General features: G+C 45.3%; 1 protein-coding gene across 3 annotated transcripts in view; it reads left to right on the top strand.

Moving 5' to 3' along the window:
* The window catches only part of EZH2 (enhancer of zeste 2 polycomb repressive complex 2 subunit), a 58,905-nt gene that overhangs the window by 5,205 nt on the left and 29,678 nt on the right, over window positions 1-24,022 (top strand). For 2 of the 3 annotated variants that reach the window (XM_066585376.1, XM_066585373.1), the window contains exons 2-3: window positions 19,942-20,065; window positions 23,327-23,455. In XM_066585376.1, coding sequence (XP_066441473.1) covers window positions 19,949-20,065; window positions 23,327-23,455 — 246 coding nt within the window. In that variant the 5' untranslated portion in view covers window positions 19,942-19,948. Of the gene's footprint in view, window positions 1-11,630; window positions 11,700-19,941; window positions 20,066-23,326; window positions 23,456-24,022 lie in introns of those variants that run through there. The other variant, XM_066585375.1, reaches the window with a different exon arrangement.

Below are 24,022 nucleotides of genomic sequence, written 5' to 3'. Positions count from 1 at the left end.
GTTTTGGTTTCTATGTTCTCTGGGTGTTTATTCTTTTTCATAAAAATGGTGGCTCAGTTATTAGCGCTGCTGCCTTGTCGTGCTGGAGTTGTAGGTTCAAATCTGACCAAAGGTGGTTACTGAAATGGCATTTTACATATTGTGTTTATTCTTCTTGCTCTTCTATTGAAAGAACAGGCGCGGTGGCTCAGTTGTTGGCACCGCTGCCTTGGAAATAATATTTTAAGAATTTTTCACTTTTTATTGCAGTGAATAAAATCACATTTTTAAGACCTCTTACTGACCCTAAGGCCTCATTCACATGGGCGACATGCCATTACTGCGAGAAAATCGAAATATAAGCCCTTCCCCGAAAATAAGCTGAAGAAGAAAAAGGAAAAAAAACACACATACATCACCTCTCCCGCGCTGTCAGCCCGGCTGCATCTTCTCCCTGGGTTCCCGGCAGTGATCATCTTCTCTTCTGGCCGGGAATTCAAAAATCCCCGCATCGTGGAAGCGCTGGCTGTGATTGGCTGATGCTTAGCCAACTACAGCCAGCTTTCGATGAATGGCAGTGATTGAACCAATCACAGCCATTCATCGAGTGCTGGCTGTGATTTGCTAAGCGTCAGCCAATCACAGCCAGCGCTTCCACGATGCGGGGATTTTTGAATTCCCGGCCAGAAGAGAAGATGATCACTGCCGGGGAGAAGATGCGGCCGGGCTGACAGCGCGGGAGAGGTGATGTATGTGTGTTTTTTTTTTTGTTGTTTTTTTTTTTTCCCTGCAGCCAGGGCTTAAATTTTAGCTTTGACAGTAGGATTTCCTACTGTCAAAGTTGCATCGCACGAAAATCTCTTGCATCGCATGAAAACGCGAAGAAGGCTCCATTGTGAAACATAGACTACAAAACCTCATGAGTCGCGTGCATATAGCGGGACCGCAAGGTTTTTGTGTCTGATTGTCGCATGCTACACAATATCGCATGTGTGAAGTAACCCATAGGAAAGCATGGGCTTCTCATACATGCGATTTGTAGCATTGTAGTAACGCTACAAAATCGTGCAACTTTGTCGCCTGTGTGAACGAGGCCTAATAACTGTGCTAGAGGGCTCAACAGCATCCTTGATGGCCTACTGGATTATTTACATTGCCATCTGACTACTGAATGTCAATGCAACAAGCTTCCCTTGGGATATGGATAGATATGTGTGAAAAATTCTTGAAAAATTGCAGCATGCGCTATGCAGCAGCGATTTGCCAAGTTTTGTAGCCCATGTTTCCCTATGGAGCCTTCCTTACTATTGACGCAACTTTTACATTAGGAAGTCCTACTGTTTGTTCCTAAACTTGAGAACCAATCACTGCAGCGCTTGATGAACCAATCACAGCCATCGCATTGAATGGCTGTAATTGGTAAATCGAGCGCTGCAGTGATTGGCTGAGCCGCAACGCTCAAGAACCAGTCAGACAGTACTTCCTGTATGCGGAGTTTTGGAACTTTCAATCCAGGAAATTCTGACTGAAAACTGCAAACATGTGCTGGGGACCTGCAAGGAGAAGTGCAGCAGAGCGGATATTTATATTTCAAGCCCCCCTGAAAATTCCGGCAAAAGGGCACTACAAAATCGCCTTATCGCCATGAGAAAACCCAGCAATATTGCACAGATGAGTGCTATGTACTAAAAAGTGGACGTATAACTTAACTGTCACATGACTGCCAAGATTCCCTGGCACAGCAGAGCTACAGGGTCCTACAGACCCTGATCAACTGTCAGTGACTAATGTCACTACGGGGGATGTTTTTCCCTAGAACTGGGGCTTCAATGGATGCCCCAGCTACAGGTAAAAAGTGTCCAAATTTTAAAAAACTACAAACGATGTGAATGTCCCCCAGAGGTCTAACATGACGTCATGGGGAACATAGATAGTAAAAAACATGATAACATAAAGAAGTAGAATAAAATACAAATATTTACCTAAAAAAGAAAGTAATCTAAAACCGTTGCCGTATGCCTCCAGTAATCCCAAACCATACAAATTATATATCAAAACGTCCGAAGAAAATGAGGAACCCGTTCCCATACTTTATTTTAGTGTAACTATAAATGTTAAATCAGTTTTTTAAGCTTTTTACCACCAATAAAACTAAGAAACAGAATAAAGATATTGAATATTTAGCCCCTTAGGCTGGGTTCCCACGGGACGGAAATCTCGTGGCTTGGCCGCACAGAAAAAACGCGAGATTTCCGTTGAAGAGCCGCAGCTTTAAAACCTGCAGCATTTTGCCGCAGGTTTTGGAGCGGTTCAGCCGCCACCATTCCGTTGCAGCTTTCTCTCCCTATAGAGAGGAGTGAAGCTGCAACGGGAAAAAAAGAATTGATATGCTGCGGCTGTCAATTCTGCGCCCGCATTGCCGGTTCTGCTTGGCTTTACAAAATCTCGTCCACTTAGCTGGCTAATCCCGGGATTAGGAGCCACGGCTGGATTTGCCACCGCAAGTCTGTCCCATGTGAGCCCAGCCTATATGTCACGGGGGGAAAAAACGCAGCAAAAGTACCGTATATACTCGAGTATTAGCCGACCCGAGTATAAGCCGAGTCAATAAGTTTTACCACACAAAACTGGTAAAACTTATTGACTCGAGTATAAGCCGAGCTATACTCGAGTATATAATAGCACAATGGTCTCCCCGGTGGTGCGGCAAGCTGCTTGAGAATTCTCCCCGCTGTCATCTCCCTGCTCGGCTTTGAATTTTCCCACTGTCAGCGCTGTGTAAGTAAGCGCTGTGATTGGATCGAGCGTCAGCCAATCGCACCCAGCGCTCGATAAACCAATCACAGCCATTCAGTGATGTCATCCACTAAATGGCTGTGAATGATCAAGTGTCGGCTGTGATTGGCTGGTGCTCGATCCAATCACAGCACTTACCTACACAGCACTGATGGCTGGGCAATTCAAAGCTGTGCAGGGAGATGACAGCAGGGAGAATTTTCAAGTAGCTTGCCGCACCGCCGAGGAGACCATCGCGCCGGGGACACAGACGCAGGCTGGGAGGTGAGAGTTGCGGGTTTTTTGTTGTTGATTTTTTTTAACCTCACTTGAGTATATGTGCTGAAAAGTTAGGCTTATACTCGAGTATATATGGTAATTTTGATAGCTAAAGGAAAAAAAATAGGTCTTTAAGGTACAAAACACCCTGGTCCTTAAGGGGTTATAGTCATATCAAAGAAGTTCTCGTGTAACTTGATCTGGAAATGCATACTTTTGATTTTAAGTTTTTGTTTTTATTTGTTTTTTGCTGAATGATCTGTTCTTGCAGCAAATAACAGATTTATGTTGGGAACGATACAAATGTCGTTATGTGTTTAAAGACTACATTCCGCATAATAATTTGGTGTACACTTCAAAATATTACGTCATCGCCTTATCAGCCCTCCTTCCAGTTGTAAAAACACCCACATTGCAATATAACCGGGGAGGACAAAATAAATTCTCGCACATACTGTCTGGTTTAAAAAAAAAAATAAAAAATGGCGCATGCGTAAATTGGAATGCTGAATATATAGCAAGTATAATAGTCTACCGTCTCACAAGCGGGTCTGGACAGCGGGTGATCAAATAACGTATAAACATATGTGTACATATCGAATGCGGACGTCATGTGGGTAGCCAAATGGCTCTGCCATAGGGTCCGTTTACACCAAACTATTATTTGAACGAGCAAACGGTGTCGGCGTTCGCTCGCGCAGCCTGTTTAGACAGGTCCCCGACACTTGTTTGCAGTCTTCTGTCAGTGTTTCCTGGATTGAAGGTTCCAAAACTTCACCTCCAGGAAGCGCTGGCTCTGATTGGTTCTCGAGTGCCGCAGCTCAGCCAATCACTGCAGCCATTCAATGCGATGGCTATGATTGATTCATTGAGCGTTGCAGTGATTGGTTCTCGAGTGCTGTGCCTCATCAAATCGGAGCAGGTACGTCGTTGGCTTATTGACACGAGAAATCATTCCGTTGTTCACATTCACTGTATAAGGGAATGAGAACGACTAAACGATTGGCATTTAAACTGAACTATTAGTGAAAGAGCCAACGGTGAGTGTTATGCCTGCGTAAAATGAACGAAAAGCGAACGGTTTTATTCGTCATTCATTCGTTGGCGGCTCTTATGCTGAGCGATTAGCGGTAATTTTTACTCATTTGAACGATAATTGTTTCGTGTAAAAGTGCCTATGGAGATCCGTGCCTGTAGACAGGAAGAGGGGCTTGTCTAATGTTACCCGATGCATTCTGGCTCACTCCGCTCACCCCACAGACAGACAGAGGGGCGTCTTGGTGCCCCCTTAGTAGTCAATTTGGCACGCCTACACACTTAATAGCAATCCAGAACTGGGAAGACTATACAAAACATAGCGGCAAATTACTGCATCTACAATGGAAAGGGGGAAAAGAACAAAACTAATTAACGCTGAGCCACATATTAATCGCCTGAATGTAAAGCTGAAGGGTCCGCAGCGTTGTATATCAAACTCCCTATTCAAACCATGTGGTTCTAGGAACTAATTCATATTCCCAGAAGGGTTCCCACTTCTTCTTTTATTTTTCAGGTATTGGCTACGATCTCCACCCCTTCGAGGGAAATTTCAATTGAGATACTGAACACATAACTGGTAAAGCAGGTTTTTACAACCTATAGTCTCCTTGTGTTTAGAGATGCGGTCTCCTATATGTTGACGTCTTGCCTACATGTACTTGTTGGCAAAATTCCCTTGTATCTCATCAATTCACTTTGCTGGGCTCTATCAACTTGGAAGATGGCGTGCTTTTTTAATAGTAGGATAACGGCCAGAAAAAATGCTTACAATCATATGCTTTTAACATATAGATCCTGTAAGTAGCTGGCCATTCTCATCCTTTAAGGGCTTGTACCAGAATAACAAGTTTTTCCCTCTCCACATGGCGTGGCCACTGCCAATCTGGAGAAAGGGACTCCGTGTCCTGCCCTCCTGTCACTATGGGGGGGGGGGGGGGGGAGGAATACATTTCTTCCTTTGCAGTGACATCACTGAAGGGAGCGATGGCCGAGCATGTGGGGTCAGCGCTCTATTCGTTTCAATGGAAGTGATGGAAATGCATGGGTGGTGTTTGGATAGCTCGTTAGTCCCATTGAAAAAATGGAGTGCTGACCCGTGCATACTTGGCCATCGCTCCTTTCAGAGTGACATCGCTGCTGGAGAAAAGAAGCGACCCTAACAGTGACAGGAGAACAGGAAACTGGAACCCCATTCTAAAAGATTGACATGGGTCTTGGTGGCAAGACCCCCATCGGTTAGCAACTATTGATAGGGCAGGGATAACCTGTTGTAATATTAGCTAGTAGCCAGTAGAAAGGACTCTGTAATCCTGACCAATGGAGCCAAAGCTCTTCCAAGCAAGATGCCCAGGGGGAACAATAGGGAGTCTGCAGACAGCACTGTGGGTCTCTTAAGTTACCTTTTACATGGAATGACTGTCTGACTCATACGCCTGATAGATGTCCTAGCGACTATCACTCCAGTGCTTTCACACAGGAGTGATAGTCGTTCAATGAATAGCAGAGCATGCCGGAGATCTCTTCCTCAGACTGAATGACTCCTATTTACACCAAGCGAGAAGTTGGTCGCCGGTCTCCTCATTGGGCAGAGCTTAAGTGAGGCCGCTTGCACACGGCAGAGCTGGATTCCGCATGTTTTGTGCAGGCGGCCTAACTATAAGCGATTTCTCACTCAGTGCCTCGTCGGTGGCTGTATGCATTGGGCAACTTTTGTTGAAAATTGTTGTGTCAAGCGATTATTTGAGTGATAATCTCATGAAGAGGAAGTTTAACCAAACATTTATGAATTTTTTTGGTAATGTATAAAACCATAGATAAACTGAATTAAACGTGGGCAGTCATGCATTAATCGTTATTGGTCATGTACTGCTGGATTTTAGCCAGTATAAAAATAGTCGTCAAGCCGCTCCAAATTCGTTCCATTTGACCGGACTTCATGCAATCTCTAGAGCGGCTTGACGACTTGAGGGGGAAGTGTTTGTTTGCTTTGCATACACAATGACTGCATTGTTTAATCATGTTGGGAGAAGACAATGAAATCCTGTTGGCCAGATAATCCCTCACACAAACACACGCCCAGCCCAGCAAACAACTGCTACTGAGTTTACTTTAGCTCATGAGGGGAACAGAGATGATTTCAAGTCATTATATGTGCATCTGATTTTATGTAAAAATGTTGTCAATTCATTCAGTCGTTTGGCTGTTTAGACGACTGCCGTCCCATCTAAATGAGACATTATGTTTACCTTACACAGAACGACGGTCGCTCCTGTGCTTTCACACTGAAGCAATAATCCTTTCAGCTGACTGTCTCCACTGTCAACAGGCAGTTGTTCAAAGATAGACTGCCTGTTTACATTGAGCAGCGTTGCTAACCTAGTCCCTTTGTTTTCATTGAGCTGAAGCGTGTGAGTGGTTGCAGCAGCGTGTGAGCGGTTGCGCGGAGGCGGCAGCGTGTGAGCGGAGTGTGAACAAGTCTATCTTCACTACTTCCAGAAGTAAATTGTAGATCCCCATTAGGATAAGCTTCATGCCTGGCAATGCCATCCAGTGTGCTACTTGTGCAATGTATGTGGTCCTTGATCAGCCGATCGAGGGTGCATACCGTTGCGCAAGATGCATGCACGTCGCACATTTAGAAGCCCAAATTCTGGATCTAAATGAGCAACTGGCAACACTGAGAGCCATTGACATCATGGAAAGGAGTTTGCTGCTCACTGAGCAGGCACTCGCTGGGGTAGAGGCGGGGGCGGATGGTGCTACGGAAGAGCAAGGGGAGCAGGCAAGAAGCTGGGTGACAGATAGAAGGAGGCGTAGAGGGAATAGATCCAGGGAGGCTGGTCCTGAACTGGCACAACCCAACATGTCTGCAACGTTGGCAGATGAGGGCGATGCCATTACAGAGCCAGCACCGCTGCAGCACGACAGGCCCTCTGAACACCAGGGGGATGACTGCTCCGGTGAGACGGGGAGTGCAGGGCAGGCTAGACAGGTTCTAGTGGTGGGGGACTCAATTATAAGGGGGATAGATAGGGCAATCTGCCATAAAGACCGGGATCGTCGAACAGTGTGTTGTCTTCCTGGCGCTCGAGTTCGACACATCGCGGATCGGATTGACAAATTACTGGGGAGGGGGGGGGCTGGTGAGGATCCAGCAGTCATGGTGCACGTTGACACCAATGAACAAGTTAGAGGTCAATGGAGGGCCCTCAAAAATTATTTCAGGGACCTAGGGTCCAAGCTCAGGGCGAGGACCTCCAGGGTAGTTTTCTCGGAAATACTACCTGTACCTAAAGCCACACTAGAAAGGCAGCCGGATCTTAGGGAGGTAAACAAGTGGCTCCGGAGTTGATGTAAGAAGGAGGGATTTGGGTTCCTGGAGAACTGGGCTGACTTTGCTGTCGGCTACAGCCTCTACTGTAGGGACGGGCTGCATCTTAATGGGGAGGGTGCAGCTGTGCTGGGGGATAAGATGGCTAGAAGGCTGGAGGAGTGTTTGGGGTTAGTGCAGTTAGAACTGATAGATCAGCCATAAGTACGAATAGCAACAAAACAAATTTAAAAAACAAAAAAAACAATATAAATTGTATGACCACGAATGCACGAAGTCTGATTGGTAAAGTGGGTGAGCTTGAAGCGAGAATGACTGATGAAAATTATGATATAGTCGGAATTACGGAAACATGGCTGGATAAGTGTGATTGGGCTGTGAATTTGCAGGGGTACAATCTCTTCAGAAGGGACCGAAGGAACCAGAAAGGGGGAGGGATATGTCTGTACGTCAAATCGAACTTGAAGCCGAGGCTACAGGAGGATATAGGGGTAGGAGAAGAACAGGTGGAATCTCTGTGGGTAGAAATACAGGGAGGAAAAAAATAACAAAATCCTGATAGGGGTCTTCTATCGACCACCAAAAGCAACAGAAGGAACTGATAACTTACTATTAAGGCAGATAGAAGAGGTGTCAAACCGCAACGAAGTAATTATCATGGGGGACTTTAATTATCCAGATATAACATGGGAAAACGAAACCTGCAAATCTCACAGGGGTGATAGGTTCTTGAGAGTAATTAAAGACAATTACCTGAACCAACTTGTGCAGGAACCAACAAGAGGGAGGGCCATTATGGACCTAGTACTAACTAACAAACCGGAACGTATAAAGGGGGTGCAGGTTGAGGGGCACTTGGGGAACAGCGACCACAATATAATCAATTTCCAGCTGTCAATCAATAGGAAGCCTTAACAGGGAGCGACAAAGAAACTAAACTTTAGTAAAGCAAAATTTGATGAGCTTAGAACTACTATCGGTAACATTAATTGGGACAACATCCTCAATAATGCCAGTACAGAGGACAAATGGGAAAAGTTAAAAAGGATCCTAATCACCTCATGTGAGCAGTTCATTCCCTTTAAAAATAAAAGAAACTCAACTAAAAGGAAACCCATGTGGCTCGACAAGACGGTAAGAGGGGCAATAAATGAAAAAAAGAAAGCGTTCAAACTACTAAAGCAACAAGGCAGCGAAGAAGTGCTAAAATCATACAGGGAAAAAAGCAAAATATGCAAAGATAAGATCAAAACTGCCAAGGAGGAGGCGGAAAGACTGATCGCCAAAGAGAGCAAAAACAACCCGAAGCTATTTTTCAACTATATTAACAGCAAAAGGATTTGCAGGGAGAGCACTGGCCCTTTAAAAAATAATGCAGGAGAGATCATTAATGATGACGGAGGGAAAGCAAATCTACTAAACAGTTTCTTCTCAAGTGTATTCACAAACGAAAAGGAAATGCCACATGAGATGCAGGGGAATAAAATGAACCCATCACAAAATATCTCATACCTAAGGGTGCCCACCCACTAGCGTTTTTTTACTGCGAAATTCGCAGCGTTTTTTTTTTTCTGCAGGGGTCTTTGGGCTATCGGACATGCAAAGCTAAAATCGCGATCGCGCAAAATCGCGATATCGCGGTAAATCGCGATTTTGCGCAATCGCGATTTTTACATTACAAGTCCCATAGACCCCCTGCAGAAAAAAAAGCTGCGCATTTCGCAGTGAAAAAAAACACCAGTGGGTGGGCGCCCTAACGCAGGAGGAGGTGTGGAAGCGACTAAAGAAGACTAAAATTGATAAATCACCGGGCCCAGATGGATTACACCCAAGGATACTAAAGGAACTAAGTGACGAGATAGCTAGGCCGCTATATCTAATATTTCTAGACACTATCGACCAGTGTAGTACCATTGGACTGGCGCATTGCCAACGTGGTTCCAATTTACAAAAAAGGGAGCAAAAGTGAGCCTGGTAACTACAGGCCATTAAGTCTCACTTCAGTAACGGGAAAAATTTTCGAGGGGATTCTGAGAGACGCAATCGATGAGTACCTCAAGGAGAAAAAGGGAATAACTCCTCACCAGCATGGATTCATGAAGGGTCGCTCATGTCAGACAAATCTGATCAGTTTCTACGATGAAGTAAGCTCTAAGCTGGACCAGGGAGAATCTATTGATCTAATATATCTGGACTTCTCTAAAGCATTTGACACCGTGCCACATAATAGGCTAATATACAAAATGAGACAGCTCGGACTGGGTGAAAACGTGTGTAAGTGGGTAAAAAATTGGCTCAATGATAGAAAGCAGAGGGTGGTAATAAATGGTTCGTACTCTGATTGGACCACAGTCGCTAGCGGGGTGCCACAGGGTTCAGTATTAGGCCCCACTCTGTTCAACATATTTATCAATGACCTGATAGAGGGGCTGCACAGCAAAATATCAATATTTGCAGATGACACAAAATTATACAATACAATTAATGCAACAGAGGACAATGTACGGCTACAAACGGACCTAGATAAGCTGGGGGCTTGGGCAGAAAAATGGCAAATGAAGTTCAATGTTGAAAAATGTAAGACCATGCACATGGGCAGGAGGAACGGATGTCACAAATATTCACTTAATGGGGTACCACTAGGGAAAAGTGATATGGAAAAGGATCTGGGGGTATTAGTGGATAATAGACTAAACTGGAGTAACCAATGCCAGTCAGCTGCTGCTAAGGCAAATAAAGTCTTGGGGTGCATTAAAAGAGGTATAGGGGCGAAGGATGAGAACATTATCCTTCCATTATATAAGGCACTTGTCAGGCCTCACATGGAATACTGCGTACAGTTCTGGACACCGGTGCTCAGGAAAGATGTCACAGTGCTTGAGGGGATTCAAAGAAGGGCAACTAAACTAATACATGGAATGACGGGACTGGAATACCCAAAGAGGCATCAAAATTGGGATTATTTACTCTAGAAAAAAGACGGCTAAGGGGTGATCAAATAACGATGTATAAATACATGAGGGGACAATACAAGGATCTCTCCCATAATCTGTTTACACCCAGGACCGCTACGGTAACAAGAGGACATCCGCTACGATTAGAGGAAAGTAGGTTTCATCACCAACATAGAAGGGGATTCTTTACTGTAAGAGCAGTTAGACTGTGGAACACTCTGATGAAGGAAGTGGTGATGGCAAAATCCATAGAGGAGTTTAAAAGGGGACTTGATGTCTTTCTGGAGAGGAAGGACATTATAGGATATAAATCTTAGGTTAATTGTCAATTCGGGTATACAGGCAGGTAGGATCTATTAGGGGTTGATCCAGGGAACAGTCTGATTGCCATTAGGGAGTCGGGAAGGAATTTTGTTCCCCAAAAGGGCTAATTGGCTTCTGCCCTTGGGGTTTTTTGCCTTCCTCTGGATCAACACAGGAGGATAGACAGGCTGGACTAGATGGACATTGTCTTCATTCAGCCTTACATACTATGTTACTATGAAAGAAAGTGATTAGTAACTGAGTGATAGGGTACTGATTAGTACCCTAGGCTCTCGTTTTGTTTTGTTTTTTTCTTTTCCCCTTTGGCCGATAATTGTTCTGTGTAGTGCCACCCATAAAGAAGTTGTACCAGAATATCAAGTTATTCTGATTGGTGAGGTTCTCGCCTGATAAGGCCTCCACCAATCTCAAGAATGGGGGTCCCCGGTCGTTCCTTATTGCAGGGTTACTGCACCCCCACAGTGCAGAGGAGACTGAATGGAGAGCTGGTTGTGCAAGCGCAGGAATGCTCCAATCACTCTTGGTGGAATTACCAAGTACCCCAGTGGCGCACCTGCTTGCGTAATTCCGCCATTCCCATTGAAATGAATGGAGTGCTGACCCCACATGCTCAGCCAATGCTCCATTCGGAGTGACTTCAATGTGATGGGATAGAGGGGGGGAGAGACCCTTGCAGTGACAGGAGACCGGTACACATGAGTCCCGTTCTCCAGATTGGCGAATGACTCAGTGGTGAGAACCCCACCGATCAGCAAGTTATTCCCCATCCTGAGGATAGGGACTACCTGAATATTCTGCTACAACTGCTCATGTTAAGTTTAAGGGAGGTACAAAAGTGCTTTTCGACGTAAGACCCAGGTCCTTAAGTTGAAGTAACACTGCATGTCCTGTCTCCAGAACAGTGTCTGCCTGACTGGTTCCTGAAAAAGATGCTTTTTGTAAATTGCAAAAAGGGCAACAAAAAACCTAATGGAGGCTCTGAAAGCAGTGTGAACACAGCCTTACATCATCAGAAAGCGGTAAGCAACCTGGGCATATTCAGTGACCGTAGCAGAGTACACAGGGGTAAGATTAGCGGTCGTCGCAGTGCATTGCTGCCGGTTTTATTTAGAGAGCTATAGAAACCATTATTTACATCCGGCATGAGGGTTATAGGTGAGAATTCACATGTAAAGCCAGATGGTTTTCACCAGCACTTCTCTGTAAGGGTGTTACAAAAACACTTCAAGCTTAAAGGGGTTGTCCCGCGGCAGCAAGTGGGTCTATACACTTCTGTATGGCCATATTAATGCACTTTGTAATGTACATTGTGCATTAATTATGAGCCATACAGAAGTTATAAGAAGTTTTTCACTTACCTGCTCCGTTGCTAGCGTCCTCGTTTCCATGGAGCCCGTCTAATTTTCGGCGTCTAATGGCCAAATTAGACGCGCTTGCGCAGTCCGGGTCTTCTTCTTTTCTCAATGGGGCCGCTCGTGCAGGATGCCGGCTCCGTGTAGCTCCGCCCCGTCACGTGCCGATTCCAGCCAATCAGGAGGCTGGAATCGGCAATGGACCGCACAGAAGCCCTGCGGTCCACCGAGGGAGAAGATCCCGGCGGCCATCTTCAGCAGGTAAGTAAGAAGTCACCGGAGCGCGGGGATTCAGGTAAGCGCTGTGCGGTGTTCTTTTTTAACCCCTGCATCGGGGTTGTCTCGTGCCAAACGGGGGGGGGGGGGGGGGGGGTTGGAAAAAAAAAAACAACCCGTTTCGGCGCGGTACAACCCCTTTAAGAAAGCGGCAGGCCACGTCCATGAAGAGTGCCGGTGCACAGAAGCTTGATGACTCACCAGTGCGGATCTTTACATCCTTGGGTCTTGTATATACAGAGGTATTGCTACTAGAGGTGAATGAAACTACAAGAAATATAGTGTAGCACCCAAATAATGCTAAAACTCTTTTTTATTATTCCATTCAAGGGTATCTTATTACCACATTTATGCTGCTCTCCCTGAGGGTCGTACAAGGTAGTGATTGAATCATTGGTTGCAAAAATATGTCTGTCTTATGTATCTGTGAAGCAATTTTTCAGAAACTTGCAATTTATCAGTAACACCACACAGAGGACTACAGAAAGTAGTCCTCCATATTCATGAGTTGCAGGTTACCCCCACCCACCCCACAGTCAAGCCACTGATTTGACAGGTATCTGCCTACTACTGTGCATAGTGAGACAGCTGTCAATCATTGCCTGATGAGGTGGGGATAGCCTACAGCTCATGAATATCGAGGACTACTTCCTGTAATTTTCTGTGTGTGCTACTCATAAATTGTAAGTTTCTGACAAATTACTTCAGATTCATAAGGTGGACATACACTGTTATTACAAAGGATCTTCCCGATGAGAGACCCCCATGTATAATGTGGCCCCCTTTATCACCAGACAGACATGGAGCCTGTGGTCAAGTTGTTGCCGTACATGTTGTAGCGGATCACGACTAACGGATGCAATGGTTTCAGGGATGCCGCAGATCATGGTGGGCAGTAAGGCGAGCATGTAGAGTCTTAACACCCCCCATAGGAAACATCACTATGTGTAAGGGCAGGGGAACGTGGAGGCCACGGAAGAGGTTCACCATCATCAGCCGCATGGCCGATCTATCATTCATTTAGAACTGATTAATCTCAATTTACTTAGAATGGAATAGAAGACGCCGTGTGAAATGTGAGGCGTATAGAGGCACCTGCTTGTTATTCTTTAGAAGCTTTAGTACGTGTCTCTCCAAAATGCAGAATATTCCCGTGTGCAGGAGAGTTACTGTTTTTCTAAAATTGAAAAACAAAATGAAAATGGTGCCCGTCTCATCTTCGACTTTCATGGAATTTCAAGGACAAGTGGGGATAAAACAACTTAGTTTCGCCTTCCTGTTATCTGCATATTTCTGGAAACATTACAGCAAGATGTCCGGTTATCAGGTGTTTATGGCCGGAGAGAAATATGTCAACAGTCAAATCCTGACACTTGTTTTTTCACATCAAATCGCAGGCATACAAGAAAAAAAATGAGCAGAAAAGTGTACTTTTTTCACTTGGCTAAACTTAGTAAAACTGTAAAGGCCCATTTAGACACAACGATTATCACTCAAAATTTGCTCAAAAGTCGTCTTTTGAGCAATAAGTTGCGTGTAAACGCGCAGCCATCGTGCACTTTTCGTGCACTATTTGATCATCTGTGATTTCTAGCAAGCTAGAAATCATAGATGACTTTAACAGTATTAGCGCCGCGTGCTGATTTTCTCAGCGGGTGGCGCTGATAGTATTCTTTCAGCTGTTATCCCGCTGGCAGTTCTGAGCCGGACACTAGCTGAAAGCTCAGAGAACAATGCAGCTGTTTGCATATACAAAACGGCTGCTTTGTTCTCAGAGCTATTGTGGCGGTATTCCGCTCTGCCTGCATTAACTCTTAAGTAGTTAATTAGCTACTTAGATGTATGCAAAGGTGATCACTCAAACTATCGTTTGAGCGATTATCTTTCAGTGTAAATGGGCCTTTATACTTCTGAGCAAAAGAAAAAAAATATTGCTCTTGTTTGGATGTGTGTTCTGACTGCGTTGTAAAACTTTTAAAACCCCCGTATAGTTATTCACTGCATCGCTGCGAGAAAATTGCAGCGATATAGCACCGCTGGTTCTTGCTTGGTTCATCGCTGTGGTTTCTCGCGGTGATACCACGACTTTGTGGCACCACATGCAAGGATTTTCGGAGAGAAGATGCGGCCTGGCTGACAGCGCTTCATACGTGATGTATACTGATTTATTTTTTTGCCTGCAGCTAGGACTTAGTTTAGTACTTGGATAGCAAGATTTCCTTCTGTTAAAGTTGCATCGGACCGCACAAAATCGTTTTGTTTTTTTTTCGTGTGATGTGATGCAACAGAGAGGAAGGCTCCATAGGGAAACATGGGCTACAAAACCTCACGAGTTGCGGGCATATCGCCGGACCCGTAAGGTTCTTTTTTTTTTTCGGGTTGTTGCATGCTACAAAACATCGCACGTGTGACTTAACCTATAGGAAAGCATGGGCTTCACATACATGCGATTTGTAGCAACACGACAAAATCATGCGACTTTGTCGCCTGTATGAACGAGGCCTTAAAGGGGTTGTCCCGTGAAAGCAAGTGGGGTTATACACTTCTGTATGGCCATATTAATGCACTTTGTAATGTACATTGTGCATTAATTATGAGCCATACAGAAGTTATTCACTTACCTGTTCCGTTGCTAGCGTCCTCGTCTCCATGGTGCCGTCTAATTTCAGCGTCTAATCGCCCGATTAGACGCGCTTGCGCAGTCCGGTCTTCTCCCTGGTGAATGGGGCCGCTCGTGACGGAGAGCTGGTCCTCGTAGCTCCGCCCCGTCACGTGTGCCGATTCCAGCCAATCAGGAGGCTGGAATCGGCAATGGACCGCACAGAGCCCACGGTGCACCATGGGAGAAGACCCGCGGTGCATCGTGGGTGAAGATCCCGGCGGCCATCTTGCTAAGGTAAGGAAGAAGTCGCCACAGCGCGGGGATTCGGGTAAGTACTAAACGTTTGGTTTTTTTTTAACACATGCATTGGGTTTGTGTCGCGCCGAACGGGGGGCCTATTGAATAAAAAAAAAAAAACCGTTTCGGCGTGGGACAACCCCTTTAACCCCTTTCCAAACCAATTTGTATCCTGATTTTCCTAGGGGGCTCACTCTCTTTCTGCCGTTATATAACAGCGCTATATGCTGGCTAAAGCCAGTACTGCATGAGGTGACACGTTGGATAGGCTCCAACAGCAGAGAGGCTGGCAATATACAGTAAGAGGACCCCGACGGACGTCTTCCAACATCGGAGCTGTACAGCCTTAAATCATAGTGTCTTTAGACGTTAGACAGTGGATTGGAAAGGGTAAGTCCACACGGAACTGAGTTGTTGCAGATTTTATCTACATATTTGCCCGGTCTAATCGTCACAGTGCCAGACAAGTGCATGGGATTTTGCAAATCTTAGCCACATGCTGCTGGCTTTTTCAGGATGGAAATTGACATGTGCTTGTTTTAAAATCTGCAGCATGTTAATGTCCAATCGTCACTATGGATTTGACCGCTTTCAGTGTGCAGGGGTTAAATCCACATGCAACGCCTTCTTCAACATATTCAAGGTATCCTTAACTCTTTTGTTTGGAAAGGGAAGCAAGCTCACATTGCGGCTAGACGCTGTATGAGTGCCTGGGATGGTGGTGGGGTGGCACTACCCAAAGTCAGAATGTATTACCCAACCCGTTGGTTCATGCATTTAACTGGATGGGCAGCGTGGAATGTAAATGTGTTCAAAAACTAGTAATTGCTACCTTTTAATCCACAATATTCCTACCCATTGGACTTGTGTGTGACCCAACGTAGGCACTGGTGTATTATGTCGCCACCGGAAGTTAGGCGTGGTGACATAATACAGCAGTTTTGACATGGAGTATCGCCACCAGCTTGTGATTGGCTGGGCGTGTGTTTCATCCCCCAAGTGCCGTTGTCTGTCGGGGAGGACAGCAGCAAGAGTGGGAGCGGTGGCAGTAGCAGCGGGACCAGGAGGAGAGACAATGGCGGCGGCGAGTGGACGAGAGCCGCCGGCAGAAGATGAGGCAGCGCCAGGATAAATGCGGCAGCAGGAGAACCCCAGATCGTAGCAGCGTCGGTATGGATTTTTGCCTGGGCTGGAGGGTTACAGTTAGGCTTATTTTTCCTGTTAGGCTTACATATAGTTAGGCTTACATTCCTGTTATGGCCTAACAGGAAAAATAACCCTAACCCTCCTGCCCAGGCAAAAATCCATAAAGATTTCAGCCAGATGGGAGCTAGGAGCGTTCCTCCATGCAACCCCTGTCAAACCCCTGTCAGTGGCAGCAAGGTACACCACTACCCCCAATGTGTAGGTGGTAACCTATTGAAACTCCCTGTATAAAGGCGAGCCCTTGTGTTCGAGCCTGGTACAGCACCTCTACCACACGGATGAGTTTAGTTCTTCCACTCTTTTGTGGCACTGTAGAGCTCCACCCTCCCCCCCCCCCCCCCCCCCCGACTTATTACAACCTACCATCATTTAAACTGGGGTCGTGAGGCATTGTGGCACCTTTCTCACATTTACTCAGGAGATGGGGTTAGAGCCTTTCTAGATTTGCAGGCTGACTTTAATCTACCACTCTCGCACCTATTTACATATCTACGAGTTCTACATATCTAGAGACACAAGTAGGTCATGGTGGTCTTCCCTTATGTGACTTTGCTATTTCAGACTTTATAATTTCACCAGTTTATATTTGGCTCCGGTCTCTGAGTGTGAGCGACCATGCCCAGGGCACTCTTCGTCTCAGTTTAGAAAGCATTATGGGTGTTTCGTTTCATGAGGAAGGAGCTAGGGCTCTTGCCTCCACTAAGGAGGTATCCTTGGACTACAACAAGTGTCTTAGTCAAGTGCATGTTTTGCATAGTGCTTATTATTCTACCTCTCTTCTCAGTAAGTTCCAACCTGCTTATCTAGATAATTGTCCTAAATGCCACCTTACGCCAGGTACTTCTTCTCCGGTCTTGTCAAAAGATAAAAGGCTTCTGGGAGCAGGTCCTTAAACTTCTGCACGACGAGATGGGTTCTCTGGTCCTTGTGCCCTAAACTGCCTCTTTCTACCCGATTCAGAGATTTCAAATTCAGACTATTTCTGGTGGAGACTCTGTATTCCGCTAAATAGGTAATTGCCCGTCACTGGTTGGCACGCCGCCTTCTGCATATGCTGAATGGTTGTTGGCTCAGAATAACATCCTTAATAAATGGTTGTATCAATCGAGAAACTGTCCTCATAAATGTACTGAAAACCTACAACAGATGGTTGCGGTCTTCCATGACGGTGGAACCTTCAAACGATTTGTCACTTGACTCCACACCATCCCTTTAATACAGTAGCCTTATTAGTTCAGTAGGGAGACCATGTATCAGGCCTAGATGACCATATACCCCCATCCCCTTCCTGGTATTCTCTTATGTCAAGTCTCTGCCTGAAGTCTTTGTGCTTGTTGGACCTTTTCCTTTCCTTGTACTTGGAGGAACTGTTGAAATCCGTTTTCTGACGCTGTGGTCTTCTCGAGGCCATCGCGTTGCCCAATTAACAACACTCAGTCCTTTGTTGGTTGATCTGCTTTATTATACAATATGTATTGTTAGTGTTTTCTTTACAGCTCCTCTATGTGCACAGTGATTCCCAATAAAGTTTGATTTGGTTTAAGCAAAAAAAAAAAAATCACATGCAACACGTGTGTTTTGCTGTCGATTGTTCTCCATCCCGTGGACTTGCCTTTACAGCCTAATTACATAATTGGAGCAGCCTGTGGCCGGTATTCCCTTGGCACACATTTACCACACCGGGACAAGTCTGTTTTCAGATGCAGGCAGGAGACTGACCAGCTTAGAAAAGATTTAAATGACGAAAAACCATTTCCTGTGCCGTAGCGCGACTATTTTTGTCAGCCCCACTCCTATGAACGGAGCGTGAACGTGCGTGCATGACCGGAACTCCTGTCAGTGAAGGGATACAACAGTGACCAGAAATGGGGCAAGCTGGAGGCCTTGTTCTCGGTATCAGTGGGGGTCCCCTCGGTTGGTTTTCACATGATCAGTGGATGGGTTAAAACTGGGGGGGAAAAGTCTTTTAGCCAGAATACCCCTTTAACTCTTTCCAATCCAGTGTCTGACCTCGTCCTACATTATTTTCCTGTATACCTCCCATGTCAGGAGAGGTCTGTCATCAGAGTTCTCTTCTGCGTTTGTATATTACGGTATTTAGGAGAAAGGTCCGATGTATAACATAAGTAATATATCATATACATAGGTAAAGTCCCCTGGTGCACGCACTGAGTCATGACTGACTCCTCGGGTGACGTCACAGCGGGACGTTTTCTGGGCAGACAGTTATTGCAGGGTGGTTTGCCCTTGCTTTCCCCAGTTATGTTTTACCCCCACCAAGCTGGGTACTCATTTTACCGACCTCGGAAGGATGGAAGGCTGAATCATCCTTGAGCCGGCTACCTGAACATTCAGGTCGTGAGCGAGAGCTTAGGACTGCATTTCTGCTGCGTTAAGACTCGCGATAGTCTGGGTTAATATACATGCATATGTAAAAAAACATATTAACTCGCGTTTTAATTTTAAAAAATTTGCTAATCAAATCATCATGACGGGTTATTTTTATATCATTCTGTTGAGTCATTCCGAAGAATCCACAAAGCGCTTACACACACAAAAGAAATAATAGCTGGGGAGCGGGCGGGTGGCAGGGAAATCGGAAAGGGGTAATGGCGTGGATAACTCACTGTAACGATAGCTGAACTTCATTTCTGCCTTTATTACATTTCTAACCTTGGTTCGCGGATATTTGTTGTTGCCAAGTTACCGATTCTTTTATGTTTTTCTTTTCCTCTTTTAACTTTATTATTAAATGGTCACTGCACTTTGAATAAACATTTGCTGAAGTTCTAACTAGCAGAAGTGCAAATCACTTTATCTAAAAATGAGTTGTTTGTGCCGAAAAAACACTCTAAAGTGTTGGCTACTGGGGGTCTTACTTGTTTGCAATTTTCTGTCCACTGCCTGTTGTCACGTGAAGTCTGTCTACTAACATAGACACCTAGACAGATTACAGGAGTGGGGGTGCTACCCATAGAAATCTATCCAGGATGCTGCTGGAGGGTGACTAAAGCAGACTTTCTGCTGCAGCTAATAATGTTTGCCATCTCACAGTTACTGGAATTGCATCTACACTGCTCAGTACTGCTGCTCCTTTATGCATTGTATCAGGGACCACATAGAAGCTAGTCAGCACCCACCGGCTCAGGAAAAACTTATAATTCAAAATTTAAACCTTTAAAGTAAGAAAACTGATGGAAAATAAAGGATACAAATTATATAATGACCAGAAATGGTGTTTTTTTTTCTTCTCATGTACACATATAACGGCTTATTCTGAAAACTCCTCTAAAGTGTTGTTCTGCTCTTAAGTTAACTTGCCTGTGTTTATGGATGGAAGATCTTCAGTTTGTAATGTCCTCTCTGAATCTCCACAAAGCTCTTTTGTAATGATGATGTTTCGGATCAGCTAATAACATTGTGGCTCATGACCTTACGGCTGTGATAGCGATGCAGTAAATACATTTTAATTAAATACAGTGTTTAAATGTACTTACAATATTAAAGGTGGAGATGTTATCTCCGCAGGATAATCATGGGCCAGACGGGCAAAAAATCTGAGAAAGGACCAGTATGCTGGAGGAAGCGGGTGAAATCCGAGTATATGCGTCTGCGGCAGCTCAAGCGATTCAGACGGGCGGATGAAGTAAAGGTACATAGATAAGCCGGGGATTGTCTAGATGGAGGGATGTTTGCTGGTATGAACTTTCATAAGAAAATCTCCCCTCCTTGACCCACTGCTCAAGACACTGGTTATATGTTACTGCAAATCAGCGGGATGGAAACTGTTGTTGGCTTCTGACTTTACATGGAAAACAAAGTGGATTCAAACCCATTTAAGAATACGGTTTTTGTAATTCAGTGGAATATCTGTCTGCTATTGTAATTCTAGGCACGCTCATGCCCATGTGGCTCAACTCAAGAAAAACTAGAGTGGTCTAGAACAGTCGAGGGTGGTTTCTCATCTGTGTTGGGGGTTCCGGTTTACTGCTTCATTCGGGGAGCAGGGAAGGGGATTCCCCAGGTCGAACGGCTCCGTCTTATTATGAAATTGAACAGTGCTGGACTATAATGGGGTCCCTTCACTTTCCACTCAGCTGCCCGGCAATTTACCGGAAGAAAATGCGCTATTTCTTCAAGTATTTTGTGCCGGAACTGCCGACCGGAGGTTCCAACGCAGATGTGAAAAGAGGATGACCGGTTACTGGACAACATCCCCTGAATAACCCCCTGAGTAGTACTTACCCCTCTGTCGCTGCAGCCCCACCGTGGTCCTGGCGTCTGTTGTGACGGCTGCAGCATGACCGCTCATTCACCTGACGTTGCCGCTCAGTGCCGTGATACTAGGGCTGCAGCGCTGGATCCCGGTCGCAGCGGAGGGGCAGGACTGTACAGTTTATTATCTTACTGCAGTCCGCTGTATTGAAGGGATGCGGTCCGGTAACGGGACTCTTGTTTCTAACAGTCTCCATTAAAATGAATGGGAATCCCCGTGTGCGCTTCTCCTGCTCTCCGGCCAACGTGGGACCACATTGACTAGCCTTCCAAGTTTTATGGCCTGTTTTATCAGTCTTCATTAAAAAGAAAGAATTACATTTGTTGCGATTGGACAACCCCTTGTGATGCTCCCGATGCAATGTAATAAACCTCTGGGTTGAAGTGGGACACGTTCTTTAATCTGATCTGGTTTGCTTTTTTCCTCCACGTATGAATTCATGTGTGGTTTTTGATGTAGACTCACCCCATGCACGCCCTCAGTGCAGTTGATTTTCCATTTACATGCAGATGGGGTTTTTAAAACCCGTTCACATGGATTGTGCTTTAAATTGATAGAGAGTTTCACAGCTGAATCCACCCTGAAAAGCTGCAGAATGTTAATTCGCCCTAAATCTCAAATACAGAAACTTGAAGAAATATACAAGTTACTGACAAACCATTGATAGTATCGTGGGATGGGGGGGTGGGGGGGACTGATATTAGTAATGCTTTAGTTACAACTAAAGTGTTACTTTTGCATACTATCTAAGCATAGGATTGCACAAGGCTTTCTGATCACAAGTGCCAACTGAAGAAGTCAGGCCCGAGTTTGTGATGACATTTAAAGTGATTTTGGGGTTTTATGTTAAAGTGTTAAATGGTCTCTAACTTTTCAAACAACTTGTGCTTATATTATAGTCAGTGTGATAAGCGGCAAAATTGCATTTACCTAAAATGTTTTTTGCGCTGAAAAATCACTCTAAAGTGTCGGCCACTTGGAGTCTCCCTTCTTTCTAGCTTGCTGTTCTCTATCTGCTGTCAAGTGGATAGCAAGGTAATGGAAGATGGCTGGGTGGCAGAACAGGAAGCACAGCAAGGGGATTAGTTATAGACCTCAATGAAGACTATAAGAGTGAGGGGAGAAACGCGCACACAGAATGTCCTACAGAACCTAATGGCGAGTTTGCTGCTGTTTATTCACATGTACACCGTCCTACATGATAATATGTCGCTGTGTGTTAGAGACGTATACAGAGTGGAGTTTGCAGCTCTCTGTGCACAGTCTGTAAAGCACAGCAGCCAGGTTCCTACCACCAGTTCTGAGAGAATTGAGAATCCGATGGACGCCCTGCAGAGGGGAAAATACGGGACACATGTCATAATGGCCAGAAACGATGTTATATCTCATGTATACACCCATGGCAGCTTTTTCAGAAAAGTCATCTGAAAAGTTTGCAATGCTTTAATGGAACAAGGTTTATGCTACTTTATTTGAGGGCAGCATAAACTAGTGACAGAAACCGTGATTTCATCAATGACTTGCTCACTTCATCTGAAATTGGCTGTTCTCTCCTGCGTGCCGAGGATGTAGTCCTTTCCATTGTGTGACCTGCGGCTCTACCCACCCTCGGCTGACAGCTTTTGTCCCTGTGCACTGTATAGGAAGAAAGCTGTCAATTATCTGTGGGAGGATGGGATTAGCTCACCGCTCATGTATATGAGGACCCTCGGGCTTGAGGAGATAAAGCTGATTTCAAGAAAACTACATCACTGAATATTTAAGCACGATGGCCTTCATTAGTTGGCACAAACTGGTGTCACGTTCCATTTATTCATTGTAGAATGAGAACGTCTGCAGCTTTCTAATATATAAATATTTTGTTTCCACACTTTAGCGCACTCAATTGTGTTTGCAGGCCGTGGATGAAAACATCGTGCCCTTCAGAGACTAAGGGTCCATTTAGACGGGACGAATCTTGGGCAAACTATGCCCGATACTAGTCCCTGTGTGTCCTCGCTCCCATGCTCCTGCACGGGAGCTAGTAGTGCTGGCACGCTCACAGAGCGACCAGCAGGGGGACAGAGGAACTGCCTCTTCATTGACATAACATAGCGGCTGTTGAATGGCTGCTATTTACACTGAACGACCAGCATTCAGCTCATCATCGTTCCTGCTGCATAAAGATGGACGATGAGCCGATCGCTCATTGTTCAGTGTAAATAGCGGCCGTTCAGTAATGAATGGCTGCTATGTTAAGGCAATGGAGAGGGGCGGGGGAGTGCGGGGAGAGAAATCTCCTCCAGCTGCCCACTATGGACCAACGAGCAGCAGTACGAGAGCGAGTATGTGCGGGGACGAGTGTTGGGCATCGTTTGCCTGACAGTCGTCCCATCTAAAAGGGCCTTAAGGATCTTGGCACACCTAGTTCTTACTCTGACCTAAGAAGTAACAGTACAGTCAGTCCTCTTTTAGGTAGTCTTTTCTCTAGGTGGCATTTGTCACCTACACTGATACATTGTAACAAAACTGGGCTAGGAGTGAGAATCCAGATGAGATCCACTACTGATACATTCATGTCTGAGTGTTATATCTGCAGTGACCTGCAGAATATGGCCAACCTTTCACAATACACCTCTGCTTCCCCTCTGTTTGCAGGGCATGTTTAATTCAAATCGCCAAAAAATTCTAGAACGAACTGAGATTTTAAACCAAGAATGGAAGCAACGAAGGATCCAGCCCGTCCACATTATGACCTCTGTCAGCTCTCTACGGGGGACTCGAGAGGTACGAGCCGACTGTTTATTGTGATCACTTTATTGTCGTTCTTTTCATTTCCTGTTTACACACTTAAAGGGATATTCCTATTTTGGCTTTTCATGGCCGAGATGGGAAAACTAAGCCCTCTTGTTTCCAACAACCTGATGGAAGCAGCCAACTGCTTCTTCCCAACACGTTTTCCGCAGCTCTCACTGAAGTAAATGGGAGTTATGTACACAGAGTAGCACAGTGTGCTTTGCTGTCTCTGTAACTCCATGAGTTCCAGAAACACGTAAACTGTAGCGCAGCACTTTACACTAACTCCCATTCACTTCAGTGAGAGCTACAGAAAACACGTTTGGGGGTGTGTGTGTGTGGGTGGGGGGCACTCAGCGGGTATTACAGTTGCCGGCCTGGTTGGCTGGTAACTTAAGGCAGTGGTTTTCCATCTCTGCTGTGAAGTGCCGAGTTAGGAATAGCCCTTTAAGCAGGGGCTATATGGTGCCTTGTGGTCACGCGACATAAGGTGGAAATGTCATGCAGCTGCAGTACCCTCCAGAAATTTTGGAAATACTCCACATTTCAAGCAGCAAA

This window comes from Eleutherodactylus coqui, chromosome 12 (assembly GCF_035609145.1).
Source record: "Eleutherodactylus coqui strain aEleCoq1 chromosome 12, aEleCoq1.hap1, whole genome shotgun sequence".
NCBI classification, from domain to species: domain Eukaryota; kingdom Metazoa; phylum Chordata; class Amphibia; order Anura; family Eleutherodactylidae; genus Eleutherodactylus; species Eleutherodactylus coqui.
The sequence above is the reverse complement of the archived record's forward strand: the minus strand, read 5'-3'. Positions and strand labels throughout refer to the sequence as shown.